This window comes from Pelobates fuscus, chromosome 13 (genome assembly GCF_036172605.1).
Source record: "Pelobates fuscus isolate aPelFus1 chromosome 13, aPelFus1.pri, whole genome shotgun sequence".
Classification (NCBI taxonomy): domain Eukaryota; kingdom Metazoa; phylum Chordata; class Amphibia; order Anura; family Pelobatidae; genus Pelobates; species Pelobates fuscus.
In genome coordinates this window covers 57558647-57575791 of record NC_086329.1, presented here as the reverse complement: position 1 = coordinate 57575791, position 17145 = coordinate 57558647, and the positions used below count along the sequence as shown (strand labels likewise).

Genomic DNA, 17145 nt, shown 5'->3' with positions numbered 1-17145 from the left:
ATGTGTTCCCTATTAAGGGTTAATAAGTATAGGGGAGTATATAAAAAATACCCCTTTCTGTCTCATCAGAGATATCTTTGCCAGAAGCTCAAGGAAGCAGGCTGAAGGGTCAGTGTTAGGACCCGCTTAGGGGGGTCTGCCTTGACGTTGGCAGGCGGGCATTCCCTCCAATGGCCATTGGAGCAACTAAATGACCTCCATTTGTCTAAATATACATAGGGATTAAGGAGAAAGCGCAAGTAACATTTTCTTTTCTTTGGGGATTAAGTGCAGCCAGACACTGGTGAGAAACAACTTCAGCACTGTGCCTGGCTGCCATCCTAATCCCCATCCTAAATTTGACTGTTTTTGGCCATTTAAGCAGTTTTACAATTCGTTACTGGGTCTGTCTGGGTGGTCAAGTCGCCCGGAAAGTCCAAAACACCATTAGTCAGAGGCTTGCCCACCTAGGCAAAGGCCACCGCTTAAGTGGCCTAATGTAACCGTGGCCCTGAGTGCACAGTAGAATCAACATTAACCCAGGCTATCTCCAATTTCAACACACTGTATCACTGCTGGTCTGTCTCCCTCAATAGCTGAAGCAAAAGTGTCTTGAAGAATCCTGCTTCGAGGAATAGTTGTTTTATTGTTTGATATCAATATACAAAATAATATCAATGTATTAAGAAATTAAAATATTTTTCATAACATTAAATCATCTCAAAGTTTATCCAAAAATATTATATTATTTTGACAGCTTATCCAAATATATTAAATCAAGGCCTAATTTGCTTATTTTTAAACCCCAACCTCCTCCCCCCAAAACAGCCTCTTTTCTATTCCATTATCCTTTTTTCTGGTGCCAGGAGTAGTACATCGAATCATCAATGAAAAAAGTTGCTTTGTCAAGTTTCTGCCACTTGGCTGTTTTGACATAGGAAATTCTTCCGATCACACGATTTTGACAAAATTGCAGTTCGGTCCAAAATAAATCTCCAAATCTAGTAAATATCAGAGCGGTATATTCCCAAATTACAAACATATTGGCATGTTGGTTGGTCTCATGACAAAATTACACTGTAATGTTGTATTTACTGTGCACATCTATTTTTATTATGTAATAACACTACTGCATTTTTTCTGTGACTGATTAATTTTTTAGAAGTTAAAAGTAGAAATGTATGGACTGATTATTGTTCCTTTTAGTCATATGCCAGGCATTTAAAGTATTATTATTATTTTTTTAAAATTTGTAGCTGGTTAATACATGCCAAACGATACCTTATGTAATGTCATATCTTATTTTTCACCCATCTTTATGATATCACCACAATGTTACACATTATTCCTTCTGGAGCTTATCGGCATTCATCAATGAGGTGGAATCATATTAGATTACTATTTTAAATCGTATGATATAATGCATACAACTATTTCAATCAGCGATTATATCTGTAGCCTTATTGCAACATTAATATAATTTTTTTTTTATAAATATATTTATATATATTTATAAGTATCAAGGAAGGTGCACTCACAGGACTTTGTGGATAAATCTTGAAGTTTTATTGTGAAATCATACACCAGAAAATGTATAAACGTTCCAGTCCTCTGTGGGACTTTTCTCAAGATTAAGATTTTCTTATATTTTGGCATAAGTGATTTGCACCCAGGCAAGGTCAAGACTGGGAGAGTGAGTGCTGGATCCACGTGTGTGTGTGTGTGTGTGTGTATATATATATATATATATATATATACACATATATATATATATATATATATATAATGTTGTTTTAAAAAAATATTACAGCTATTATATGTGCAACTAATTGAATTAGGTAGTAATTTTATCTCATTTTGTTACCTCTTGTTAATATAATTTTGTTTGCTATGCGGTTTTAGTGAGTTCTATACTGTGGTTATAATGCCATTTCTGAAGATGCTAGCCCATCATGTTACCTAACCTTTTAATTTGGCATAATGAATTTCTACAGTGCAAACATTATTTAATCATGTCAAAAAATAACATTATAATAGACTTTAACTAGAGATCAAACGTGTGGCGCAGGCACCCGTATAAGAAACATTCAATTAACTGTTAATCAGTGGGAGACAGACACATGAGAGCAAGATGTATGCAGAATCTACCTGGTTTATATAACAAAATAGCCATTGCACAGCATGAATATAAAATCGTTCTTAACGGTACTTTTTGTGACCAGAAAGCTAAAAGGACACATATTAATTTATACTTATAATTGGAATGTAAGTGAATCTTATGATGCAATCAGTTTTCATTGCAGGAATGCTACTCATTGTTTTGATATTGCTAAATTGGCAGAATACATATTTGTTGGATTACAGGTACAAAATTATCGTAAATCAATTCAGAATTTTTCAATGGATGTTTGCTAAATAGCCTCAAAATATAAAAGCAAAAGAGACGAGACATAGGCACATGGAATTAAACCAAATGGTTAGAACATTTGTTCTGTGTGCATTATTTAAAGAATAAAAACACATAGCATATTTCAACTGTTCTAGTGGCTTGTCATTTTTCAATATTTGATATAACTGATCAATATATTTCTATGTCTATAGTGTACCAGACTGACCAGTTGGGCAACTGGAATCAGGGCTCACCACTAGAGGAGTTCTATTAAGATGGCACCACACAAAAGTGTCTCATAGTTTCTTTTTGATTTATTTTACCATCATAGAATACTGAAAAACATGTTATCTCTGATAAGTTTTTGTTAGGGATTAAAATATTAACACTGCCTATATAATAGTAAAGTAGATAGTTTGTCACACGTTGGAGTTACTGAGCTCTCACTATTAGTTCATATTATTATTGTCATTAAAGGGACATGCATCACCATCAAGAAAACATTTCTAAACAAATAGACAAACTAAAATAATACAAGGTTAGCTTTGAACACTATATAATAAATGTTTACACAAATTATCATATTTAAATTTACGATAAACTTGGTCAGATTGCATTATTGGGTGCACCTTTCAGTTTTCAGTCTTACTGCTCAATTCTCTGCCTTTTAGAAGTTAAATTACAGTTGTTTTTGTTTATGCAGCCCTAACCACACCTCCCCTGGCTGTGACTGACACAGCCTGCTTGAAAGCAAAATGTTTATTTTCAATCAGATGCAACTTACTTTAAAAGTATTTATCTCCTGTTCTGTAAATTGAACTCTAATTACACACAGGAGGTTCCTGCATCACCTTGCAAACTATTAACAGAGCAGGAGATAAGAAATTCTAAATTAAACAAAATTTGCAATAAAGGAAGTGTAAACATTAGATCACTCTTTACAGAACATGTTTAATAGGGCTGTGTAAGCCACATACAGGGAGGTGTGCCTAGGATTGCATACACAAAGTGATTTAACTCCTAAATTGCAGATAATTGAGCAGTAAGATTGCAGAGGCATTATGTATACACTAAAATTACTTCATTAAGCTAAAGTTGTTTTTGTAACTATAGTGTCCCTTTAATTTTTCTAGTATAGTAATGTTTAGTTGAGCCCAGTAGAAAGTGCATTGTCATATGCCCAGGGACAAACCTGCCACCAAGTAGTATACACCATGTTTATCAAAACTACGTACTTCAGCCAATTGCAAGCAGGGAATATATTAGTTCTTAGATTACTAAAATTAAACCTGTTTAGCATGTAAATTTGCTAGATGCTTTTACCCAGTCAGGGTACACTTAAGTTAAGAGATTTTATTAAAGAAAGAATCCTGCAAACAGCTATTTTTCCCAAAAGTAGTATATAATTTTGTAAGAATCTGACAGAGACAAAAATTACAAATATAACTTTTAACTAGAAAAATAATTATAATGACAAAGCAGCTGTATTTTGAATAATTGTTCTTGTGAAATGAAATCATTACTTATAATCAGGAAACCTTTGACGTTTTCATTGTTTAGTTTAATGCACACAAAAATAATTATTATGTTGTAGTAAATTGTTTGGAAAATATGGTAACTGTATAAGAATAAAAAAAAACTAATTTTGTTTGTATAAATACTTTTTTGGCATTAGTCTTAAACAGTCATTATATTACTAAATTGTAATCATATATTTGAAAAAAAAATATGATATATATGAGAAGGCTGAGCAGGTAGGTGGAACCTGTAGTTGTGGGAGGAGTTACCTGTCCTATAAATACACAGTTCTCCCCTTCCTTCAGGATCGAGACTGCCTGGTTCAGCCCACGCACCACTTACTTTGTTAATCTTAGTGGGCCCTCTTTTAAAGACTTACCCAAACATCGGTTCTGGCACACCACAACCGATGCACACCACCATTACTATAACTCGGCTTATTGTATCTGACCACAAATATATATTATTATTATTATTATTTTTATATGGTGCCAACAAATTCCACAGTGCTTTGTAATGGGTGGACTAATAAACATGTATTTGTAACCAGACAAGTTGGACGCACAGGAAAAGAGGGGTTGAGGGCCTTGCTCAATGAGCTTAGGGAGTGGGGTAAAGTGACACAAAAGGTAAGGATAATATTAGAGAAATGGATTGGTAGAGTATTCACTGAAGAATTCGTGTTTTTTATTTTTATTAATGACAGTTGCAGGAGAGGAATCAGTTGGGATATATATATATTTATTTCTACACATATAGACAATGATAATCACATAAGAGGTGCCAATTGCTGTGCTCTAGTTGCTGTTGGATAACCTTTGTTATTAGCAAATAATTATGGGAATTGTAGTACAAGAATAGTTGAAGTTATAAGGTTGAGCACCATGGCAGAGGCCACATTTTATTACATAATGAGACCATACACAGTATAGCCCTGACCAAGGACAGTCATATCAACCATGTTTAATGACTCATTTATAATTATGGTGGAATCTGGTAGTGAACATGGCAGACCATTATAGTCTATAAGAATCTCACACCATTCTACAAAATAACATCCTCTACATACCAAATAAAAGATTTCCTTGTCTGGACTGCAATACAAAACATTTTAGATGAGAATCAGGTTAGCCACCGTAACAGCTCCCAGCTTACTTGGACATTTGACTCTGTCATCTACAGCCAGCCAAATATTTATATATCCTCTTCTGACTTTGCTTCACCACTGTCTGCATGTGGACATTCACATGATTTGGCTTATCTAAACAAACTATGCATTTTTCACAACAAGGTCCATCTATACTAACCCCCTGAAGTAAATATTTCTAACTGGAAGAACTACAAATGTGAGTAGCCCACATTAACCCTATAAGCTAGACTTTCTTTATTATATGAACTTTTTGTATCCACATCATTACATACTCTTGCTAAAGTTTGCCACTATCTCTAAGAGTGCAGTATTCATTATTAATCATTATTTATGAATGAGCAGGGCCCAAGTATCTGACAATAACCATTTGCATGCTAGAATTAAGTCTATTACAAACCCCATGCTATGACATACAATCACAACATATAAATCAAACTAAATTTATCACAGGCTGTAAGCTACTATATGTGAGCAAGTGGACGGATGGCTCAATTAAGTGTGGAAGAGTGAATAAGGTGGATAAATGTCCTTCAAGAAACCACAAACTATGCCACCAAATGCACTAAACATGATTTTATGGCACAAAACTCTTGCTCGTCTGTTGCACTTTTATTTCTTCTGCATAGACTATGTGCTGGAGACCCTATCCCATACATAGTGGCAATACTAGACCAGTCAGTGGTGACAGACTGATCCATCATATTTAACCCACAGGCTTTAGAGTCACCTTCTAACTCACTAACAAAGCCTACACAAACCCATATTTTTTTACATCACAGCAAGCACCGCTCTCACTGGAAAAAAACAACTTGACCTTCAATTACTTCCAGAAATTCAACAGGTTATGAACTCTATGGATTTTTTTTTTCATGTACGTTATGCTCAGAAAACACTAATGAAAAAATTATTAAAGATTATGAAATCCATTGAAAGAATGAAGATCAATTGATAGCATCTCAAAACTTTTGGGTCAGCCTCTTCTGCTGCCCAACATGCCTTGTCACTGGTCCTGTGTTTTGCCTTATTTTGCCTTTTAGTCCTGGTATAAAACATTGTTTATATGATGTGTTCCCTAATTGCTAGTTATGTCAAGCAACTATCTTACCTCCATTTTGAATTTATTAAGTTGAAAGATCTGAAGTCTACTTCTCAATCCTGGTATGATGTGCTCCTCTACTTTTTTATTTTTGTAAACACACCTCCTAACAGATTGCCAGTGCTGTGCATGAATGTTTACTATACACGCCAATTACTGTTATTGTTGTGATATGCAAATCAATTCATATTTTTTTTTTTTATCCTTGTATTCTGTATTTATTAACTTAAGACCACCATTTTGTTACCTCTTCTCTTTTGCTACTTGGAAAATGAATACAGCTGAAATAAAAAAAATACTTATTTATACTGTGGAATTTTATAAAGAGAACTATTGTGTGTACTGATACTAATTTATAGTAAAAAAAAAAAAATAGAGTGCTGGTTTAGGGGATGCAAATATTTTTTCAGATGCTACTAATGCTGTACGTATGCGTTTATTTTTAATTGAAATTTGGTAGAAGAGATACTTACGTTTAATCAAATGTAAATCTATATAGTTCACATTACAAAATAGTTTTTCTTTTTACCCAAAGAAGAGTTGTGCTTTCTAAAAAATGACACAGTATCACTGTATCATTGTGAGTAAATAAGTACAAGGACAATCAATCACATGTTGGCGGCAGTAAGTACACTAAATGAGCCACAGGCTATGATTACACCTCAAGAGCAATGAATTCCATTTCCACTGGCTTATGCAGATAGTGCACTTTACCTTGCAGCGTGTTTAATAGTCACCAAACATAAGTTGTATTGATTTGACAAATATCAATGAATACTAAATGAAATGCACAAAAAAGGAAAATCCATATGCATTTTTATACCTGTTCTATTGGAGAGCTTGAATGATACCATCTTGTCGGGAATGTTGCAGACATTTCTTACAGAAGCAATACAGCTGTAATTGGCATAATCCTGAGGTCGTAGATTTTTCAGCTTCAAAATTTTAGTTTCACCCTGTTCAATTAAGAACACACATGAATTCCATATTATTATTATTAGACTAAATCTATCCATGGGAAACAAAAGCAAGATAAAAAGCAAAATAAGTTACAGACAGCATCAGAAAGGCTCAAATGTCGGAGAACCCATTATGTAGGATTCCTAGTATCTTTCTGCTGAATGCAAATAATCACGACTGTTGACTACAAAAGACAATTTAAACATTTTAATAAAATTAATGGAGTGTGGATAGTCGGCTTTTCCTATAAAGTTCAAATATTGTATTTTGTTTCCATAATTACCAATAAAGCCAGTGTGTTGTTAATAAGCATAAGGCACGAGGCTCTGTGCAATGAATTTTCTAAGCAGTAGAATTATTTTGATGAACTTGAAATGAAATATATTTTAATCTCACTTTAAACCTGGTAATATACATTTTTAAATAATGCATTATGCCTGAAAGGAAATTTTACCTTTCCATAACATAATTATTCAGGAAAAAATAATGAGAATCTATCTATCTACATATATATATATATATATATATATATATATATATATATATATATATATAACATATGCATATAACACAAAGATGAATAGTTTGATAGATCAGTCGATAGACCAATCGATAGACTGACAGACAGACCAGTCTGTCTGCTGTCTCTGAATACGTAGAAGTTTAGAACTTACAAAACTATACCACCATGGTTACTTACACAATTATAATTAAATTGTCCAGAAACCAAAAGCAGATTTGACAAATTCCAGTTAGTCACAATATCATAATTAGTAAACAAATCTATTTTTTATAATTGTAAAAAATAATGTGTGCTTATTAATATATTATGCAATATGGTAGATGTAGTTATGCAACAACTGAGGATTTACTTCCTGGTCACCTATGGTTTATGTACTAATCACTTGTTAATAAGCACTTTGGTAAAGAATAGCACCTTAGTGTGCTATGATTAACCTCCCCTTGCCGTACACATGTAAAGATAAATAGAGAACAGATGTCTATTGAAATCTCAACTGTTTCATTAGTCTCATCAAGATCTCTTTCATAAATACTGTGACAATTATAGTATTATGCTAATAGTGAATTATACCAATATGTTTCATATAATTATAAGGCACATTATAATGGAACATGCTTTGTTTACATAGTAGTTGATATGCAGATTATTAAAATATACGAATATAATCATAATATATTGTAACATATCATTAACAATAATTGCTATACAGTTTCATTATCACAATTTTTATAATTCTTGTCAAATGGCTTTATAATTATCATTATCCATATATTAATAATAATAATTAATCTAAAAATAGTTTTTTTTTGTTTTTAATTCTGTTTCTATTCTAATTAAATGTTCAGTCTTTCAACCTATTGGAGTGGTTTCAACCTATTGGATTTTCTTTTCAACTACATTTAAAAATGCACCAAGGAAACTCAAGTTCCAGCACACTTGCGTTCTATGCACCTCTAGGATGAAACTCTGAAATGGCTACTTGACAGCAGCCCTGATAACTGTAAAGGCTTACTAGGTGTAGACATTAAGAACATTCTGAGATTTCTGACTCTTTAGGAGATAATAATCACTTTTCTGTCCAATTTTCAGTACATTTTTTTTGGCAAATTGTGGCTCAATTTAGTAGTTCTGTTGAATTTATTGCTTTTTTGCAACATTTTTGTATATGCACTATTTTTTGCCAATGAAATAAATTTATGACAGACAGAGTGGCGTATTTGTTCAACCAATCTAAATCCTCTGAAAAAGAAATTTCTGTGAAAACTGGCAAAGATTAGTTTCATTAGTGCAATCAAAATAGTGACTGAACTTAACCACTGTTTTTGATAACACACATTCATATCCCCTTTTACACCAAGTAAAGCTCTGCAGGGGTTCTGACTAAAGCCATTCCTATAGCCAAGTTATATATGTAGGTGGACTTTGACTGAAGTAATCAACATAAACATGTATTGACTTTCACAGGTGGAACAATAAAATCTCTGACTGAAATCAAAAAATTCCATAGTTGCACTCTGACTGCGGGAATCAAGAAAATCTGTACAGACTCTCTGACTATTGGAATCAAGAAAATATGTAGGGACCATCTGCATATATTAATGAAACCAATGGAAACCAAGGACAAGTTATTTGGCTGACAGATTCATGAATATATTTTTAATATTTTTATTTAACTGAATCAGGAAAATATTACAAAGGCTCTACAACTATAGAATTCCAGAAACAAACTGTAAAATTGTCATATGAATGCAGAAAACTCTAAAGGGGTTCTCTGACAGTGGGTATAAAAACAGTCTGTTGGGGCTTCTTGACTGTAGGAAACATAATTCCTTCAGAGAGATTGATTGATTTAACCAATCACACATTATCATTTGAGAACAAGACATTACTTTACACATGCTCAATATATTGACTGTCATTAAAAATTGTATTGTGGATGAAAGACATGAGTTGATTGATTCTTTTGAGTAGCAGGAAGATTTAGATCTCCTTTTGGCACTTTAACGAATAATCGCATCTTACCAGTTAATCAAAAAGTATGGTGTTAGGTGAAGAAATATGCAAATCAATATGAATATTTTAATTTTAACATATAAAATAAACATTATAATAGTACACTAGAAGTATGAAAGACAAAATATGTTTGCTAGCGACTGCTTACTAATTTTATTTGTGAAACTGTGTATTTAGCCAATTCACAATTATTTTAAATAACCATATATCAATATAAGTCGCAAAATAAAATTTTACGAGCTGATATTATCTATTGCCATTTATTTCACATGATCCACCATTGATTACAAAGAAGTACAATACAAACAAAAAATGTACATACAGGTGATACTCGAAAAATTAGAATGTGCAAAAGTTCATTTATTTCAATAATGCAAGGTAAAAGGGGAAACTAATAAATGAGATAGATGCATTGCATGCAAAGCAAGATAGTTCAAGCCGTGATTTGTCATAAGTGCGATGATTATGGCTTACAGCTCATGAAAACCCCAAATCCACCATCTCAGTAAATTAGAATATTACATGCAATCAATAAAACAAGGAGTGTACATAGAACAATATCGGACCTTTGAAAAGTATAAGCATGCATATGGACTCAGTACTTGGTTTGGGCCCCTTTTGCAGCAATTACTGCCTCACTGCAGCGTGGCATGGAAGCTATCAGCCTGTGGCACTGCTGAGGTATTATGGAAGCCCAGGATGCTTCAATAGTGGCCTTCAGCTCTTCTGCATTGTTTGGTCTCATGTGTCTCAACATGCTCTTGGCAATGCCCTATAGATTCTCACAAGCGAGTTTGCTGGCCAATCAAGCACAGTAATCCCATGGTCATTGAACCAGGCTTTGGTGCTTTTGGCAGTGTTGGCAGGTCCTGCTGGAAAATGATGTCAGCATCCCCATAAAGCTAGCCTGCTGAAGGAAGCATGAAGTGCTCCAAAATCTCCTGGTAGATGGCTGCGTTGACCCTGGACTTAATGAAGCACAGTGGACCAACATCAGCAGATGACATGGCTCCCCAAATCAACACAGACTGTGGAAACTTCACACTGGACTTCAAGCATCTTGCAGTGTGTGCCTCTCCATTCTTCCTCCAGACTCTGGGCCCTTGGTTTCCAAATGAGATGCAAATGTTGCTCTCATCAGAAAAGAGGACTTTGGACCACTGAGCAACAGACCAGGTCTGTTTTTCTTTAGCCCAGGTAAGACGCTTCTGACGTTTTGTTGTTCAGGAGCGGCTTGACAAGAAGAATACGACATCTGAAGCCTATGTCCAGGATCCGTCTGTGTGTGGTGGCTCTTGATGCACTGACTCCAGCCTCAGTCCACTCCTTGTGAAAGTCCCCAACACTTTTGAATTGCCTTTTCCTGACAATCCTCTCCAGGCTGTGGTCATCCCTGCTGCTTGTGCACCTTTTTCTTCCACACTTTTCCCTTCCACATAAACTTTCTATTAATGTGCTTTGATACAGCACTTTGGGAACATCCAACTTCCTTCGCAATTACCTTTTGAGGCTTTCCCTCCTTATGGAGGGTGTTAATGATGGCTTTCTGCAAAACTGTCAGGTCAGCAGTCTTCCCCATGATTGTGATTCCTACTGAACCAAACTGAGAGACCATTTAAAGGCTCAGAAACCCTTTGCAGGAGTTATGGCTTACTTAGCTGATTAGAGTGGGAAACTGTGAGCCTAGAATATTGCACCTTTTCACAATATTCTAATTTACTGAGATTGTGGATTTGGGGTTTTCATGAGCTGTAAGCCATAATCATCGCACTTATGACAAATCATGGCTTGAACTATCTTGCTTTGCATGTAATGCATATATCTCATATATTAGTTTCCCCTTTTATGTTGCATTACTGAAATAAATTAACTTTTGCAAGATATTATAATTTTTCGAGTATCACCTGTACAATCTTTTTTCCCCATTGTGCATATTTTTTTCTAATAAAGATGACAAACAGAAGTTGTCATGGCTATGACACCTTCCATAACAAACATTTATGATATGGGTTTTACAAAGTACTGGAAACATTCATAGAGATTTTTGTGATATTTTTTAAAACCTTTTTTTGTCACATGTTGTTCTTAACCTCAGTTCTAGTAGATTGAGATCTGAAAACTATACCACAACTGGAAAGACCATCTAATGCTCATTTACCGCCTTGTATCGCTACTGCTGTTTGCCTCCAAGTTCTTTGAGAGAGCTGTGTATGCGAGGTTGACAGACTTCCTCGAATCCAACTCTCTGCTTGACCCGCTTCTGTCTGGATTCTGCGCTCATCACTCTGTTGAAACAGCTGTGACCAAAGTATCCAAAGATTTAATCACTGCTAAACCTCTCGGCCATTACTCTATCCTAATTCTCCTTGATCTTTCTGCTGCCTATGACACTGTTGATCATCAACAGCTTCTTCTCATTCTCTGTAATCTCGGTTTACGAGAAACTGCTCTCTCAAGGTGCTCCTCCTACCTCTCCCAGCGCTTTTACAGTGTTTCTTTTTATGGCTCTGCCTCTTCTCCCCAGCCCCTCTCTGTTGGTGTTTCTCAACGTTCTGTCCTTGGTCCCCTATTGTTCTCAGTCTACTGCCTCCCTTGGTAAACTCATCAGCTCCTTTGGCTTAACAAGGCATTTTATCGTTTATAGAAGTTTGCACATTAAATATATTTTTGTTATTGAAATAGTTAAACTATCCGATGTTTCTCAATTATGGGTCAGTAGGTAGACTATGAAGGTCTGGTTTGGAATATTTTTAACAAACTGTAAACAGTTGTAAATTGACAACCAGCTCAAAATCAAGTCGTATTGTAAGCTGTATTTGGATTTCAGGTTAAAACAAACAAACAAACAAAAAAACTGCCACCCGTACAGAGGTGGAGCTTTTTTAAATTAGGATATTTTATTTGCATTTTCAAGTCAGCTACTAGCTCACAAAACTCACTGCTAGTTTGTAAACCTTAAATTACTTAAAACGTGTATCATGTCCTTAAATCTTTCCTGGCATGTTACAGCTCCCAATGCACTTGAATTGAATACAGTCGCTCTCTCAAAGCCACTTGCGTCATATTGTGTTTGACCTTAAGTTATCTGCAGAGTGATGAGACACACTGACAGAATCGGATCCATCAATTTACAGAAAAGCTTTTACAACGTGTTCCTTATGAATAGATAAAAGTAGTTGCCATCTGCTGCCATGCCTTCTCTCTACATCTCTCTGACCCATTTGTGTGTATTTTGCATGTGATATCTAAGTTACTTAGCCTTGGGTTTTATGATTTAGTTAGTGAGAAATGTTGGCATTGATTGATATAGTTATATAGTGAGTAAGTAGAAGTTCATCAAGTTTAGCTTAGATTGACCGATACATAGCATTAGTCTAAACAATTTAATTTACAGGACTAAATGAGTTATCAACACCACAGAAAAATGGTAAAAAATGAGTCACAAAGAACTCCAAAAGCAGTGCTGGATGAAGAGCCTATTGGGCTTAGTTTATGGGTCTAATTACAAAGTCTTATAAACAGAAAACTCTAAGACAGCCTTAGCTCCCAAGTGTCTAGTATCTGGTCAGGGATGGATTTACCCTCTCTGCTGCCCTAAGCCCAGTTTTCTTAATGTGCCCAGCACATTATATATGTGAAGCTTGGTATATGTGATTGGATGGATATGACTAGTTTGGGATATGTGTTTGGATGGACAAATGTGACTAGTTTTGGGTATGACTGTATAGAAATTATGACTAGGTTGGTGGTTGGATGGCAATAAGTGCAATGTGGGTGTTTGTAGGTGACACGTTATGTAGCCAAGTATGTAAATGTGAAAGGATGAGTGGGTATGACTCATAGGAGAATATGATCAGTTCGGAGAATGTGACTGGTTGGGTGTCTGAATGGCAATGCAATACATGGGAGCATATTTGAGAGAAGTATTAGTGAGTGTATGTGAATGAGAGGTGTATTTGTGTAGACTGTTAGTGGGTGAATATTATGGTGTGTTTTATAGAGTGCCAGTGTGTGCATGCAGTGGCATATCTATGTAAAGTGTGTACATGTATACATATTTAGTGTGTATGTATTGGTGTGTTTGTGAACTATTCCATCTACCCCTTTGATCTCTCCTCCCTCTATTATTCCACTCTATTGATTTATTTGTTGCTCACATGTTTCCTTTCTCCCTTGAGGAAAGTATTGTATATAGATATACACTTGGATATTATGGAGCCTAAAGATGGCTCCCAACAGATAGTATGAGGTGGTATAATCCCCACTTTTGGAAATGTTTATGGTAGTGATCCTCACCATGATGATATGTAGATAAAACAGAACTAAAATATAGAAACCAAAAATTACTCACAAGGAGTCCGGTGTGAAAGAAATGCGTGTCAAAGTGAACTTAGTGAGTAGCAGCTCTTAAACAGCCATGAGGGAATACCTTCTCTCCCTCACCCTTACAATCAAATACAGCAAAAGTAAGTAACAAGATATAATCCTGTAATCAATGAGTGGAGCGCTAAAGAATATATAATATAAATTCATATAGTCACTTACCCTTAATACATAAGTATAAAGGTTGTGATGTAGGATAACATAAAAAAGAAAAAAGTAGAGCAACACTAGTGCAGATGGTACTATACAAAGTGCAGGTGTGCAAACTGGACAGACTGTCCTAAAAAAACACAATGGTTAAAAAACAAATGACAAGCACTTATCCAGTCTCTGTAAGACAAAACGTGTTTTGCTATTATAGCTTTCCAGGTTCAAGTGTCATTTAAATGATTGTGCCCATTCAATTACCGCGAACACATGATGTTTACTTGTGGCAGTATAATAGTTCCTTCCTGTTCTGCCGGAAGTGACATGTTCGCCATTCACAGCGATCATTGTGATCATGTTATTGCTTTTCTGCAGAGAGATTTAGATAGATTGGGGGACTGGGCATTCAAATGGCAGATGACATTTAATGTGGAAAAATGCAAAGAATGCACAAGCAACTTAATGTGGAGAATTTAATATGGAAAAATGCAAATAATGCACAAGCAACTTAGACACTAAATGGTAGTGAATTAGGGATAATAGCAAATTAAAAGGATTTAGGAATTATAATAGACAATAAACTAGGCAACAATATACAATGTCAATCGGCAGTTGCTCTCATCCAGTAAGGTATTGTTATGTATAAATAGGAGCATTAATTCTCGGGATGAAAATTGCGGAAAAAAAGTGTTGATTCCTTCAATCATTGTGATGCCTATAGTGTTCCTTAGATAATCTTTTTTTTTTTCAAATTAAATGCTTTGTTTCTCACTTCATTTGTTTCTTGATTTGGTCATATGTTGATTCTGAGTTCCAGAATTCAGATTTTGCTAAATTCTGGTGAATTTATATGTTTGAAACTTAATGCACAAGTCTAACTGGGAACCACTGGTATATAGTTTATTGATGGTCTCCATTGGTTTGATATCAATCCATTTAGGAACAATATAACATGAAGCTAGGTCTCTTCATGGCACCTGGAGACCACCCACTTTTTGGAAGCATTAATAGTGCAGAAATATTGTATTTTATCAATGTCAATTTGTCAAACAAACCCTTAAACCATTCACTACCAGACTGTTTATATATATATTTTAACTTTATTTTTCCAGTGCAAAGTGGGAAATTTGTTTTAGCCAATTACACTCCACTTACCTTGCTTTTTGGTTCAAAATAAAACTTCATAATGTAAAAAACATAACTTCTCTGCCAGGGCCTCATTCTGTCTATAATACATGTTTGCAAAAGGACTTAAAATAGCTACCCTTAATGCCTTCTCTCATATAGTAAGCACGTTTGATGGAGAAATGTTATTAATCCATTATAACAATCCAAAAAGTGAAGGGGAAGAAGGGAGTAAAAGTTCCGATATCAATCAGTTTAGAACATGGATTGTTTGTAATCTTGTACTAAAGTACCATTTTCTTGAAAACTTACAGGAAAGGTATGTTAACCCTTCAATGATCTACAAATCTGCAATACTGAAGAAAAAATTTCAAAGATCGAAAGTGCTCAACTGCATATGGAAGATCCAAACCTTATTTCATATAAAATGGACATACCGTTGTAATCAAAATTATTCAACCCCCATTGAAAACAAAGTTTATTGTCAAGATTTGTAGACTTTTAGCAGTTTGCAATGAACAAATCAAAAAAAAGCAATTGAAATAGCTCAAATTCAACTGAAAATGCAACTAATAATAACTTACCCAGTCTCAAAATTATTCAATTCCCTGAATAAAATCCCTCACAATAGCAGAAATATGCAAAAACAGGTTGTGATGAAACTAACTTGTTATTCTGGACTTTTATTTTTTTATTGCTTCAGTAGCTGTAACTACCGAACACCGACCACCCCCTGGCTCATTATCTTCAAAGAGAACAGTAAATTAAGTGCTCTCCCTGTGTGCTCTCCCGCCGTTTTCTCCTGCATGTGGTGTTCGACTATATGAACGGTGGCCATCTTGTTTGCACAAAAGGAGGCAGCGGGACTTGGTCGTTGAGTGTCTGGAACTAAAATCGGACACTCAACTACCCATACACCGATCAAACTTAACGAACGCCTGCTTCCTTTCCCTGAACAGCCAGGAGAGCACTGTTTGGTAGTTTTGTTCCCACGAACTGGGGGAACAATCACTGATATGAGCCAGGGGCTCAAAATTGTTTCAAAATAGACCGACTGCACAACCTAAACTCATGGAACTGTTTCTGGGAAGGAGTATCGTGTGCGGTTGGTCAAAATTAGACTTCCATAAAATTCCAAAGCCCCTGAACTGATCTGGGTGATTTTTATGTTGGTCACCCAGATCAGGGCTATCTGGGTGTAACATTTATGAGGATTTTATGTTATTTGAGGTACTTTTCAAGTTTTATAAAAAGTGTTTTTTTCTGCCTCGAGATAATAGAGTTATTACTGCATCTGACACAATTATCTCACAGGCAGAGAGGAGGGAATTATCTGTTTGTACTGGGAGTGTCCAACTTTGTCACTGTATTATTATTGGTTGTAAACTTTGTATCCCTGTCCCCCACAAGGTCCATGTGGGAGTGCCCCTTGCATGGGGACTTGCATAAAAGTCAGTGTGGCACCCATTACAATTATTCCTGTTGTACTCTTCATCTAGTTTAGGCTGATGTTTGGGTAACTGTCTACTTGCTGAGGAGAACACTACTTGGATGCTGCATTCATCTGGAACAGTTTAAATCTACACCCGAACTGCAAGCTATAATCACTCAGGCTCAGCAGTTCGGGAGGAAATAGGCGAACAGGGAATTTACTATACCAGCGTTCATAACACATGTGTTGCCTCAAGCACATATGATGCAACTAATCAAGGGCTTCATTAGCTGCACCAGGTATGCTTGAGCTGGAACATGAAATACCTGAACTGGCTAGAGGTTTGTTGAGTGTCATGTTGACTGCATGTTAGAAATAAGTCAAAAGAAAGGTCCACAAAGTTAAAAGAAGAGGTCATCGCCTTTCACAA

General features: G+C 35.3%; 1 protein-coding gene across 2 annotated transcripts in view; it reads right to left on the bottom strand.

The window, feature by feature from the left end:
• Positions 1-17145, bottom strand: part of MDGA2 (MAM domain containing glycosylphosphatidylinositol anchor 2) — a 793609-nt gene that overhangs the window by 269940 nt on the left and 506524 nt on the right. For both annotated transcript variants that reach the window (XM_063440282.1, XM_063440283.1), the window contains exon 5: positions 6956-7088. In XM_063440282.1, the coding sequence (XP_063296352.1) occupies positions 6956-7088 (133 nt within the window). The remainder of the gene's footprint in view (positions 1-6955; positions 7089-17145) is intronic.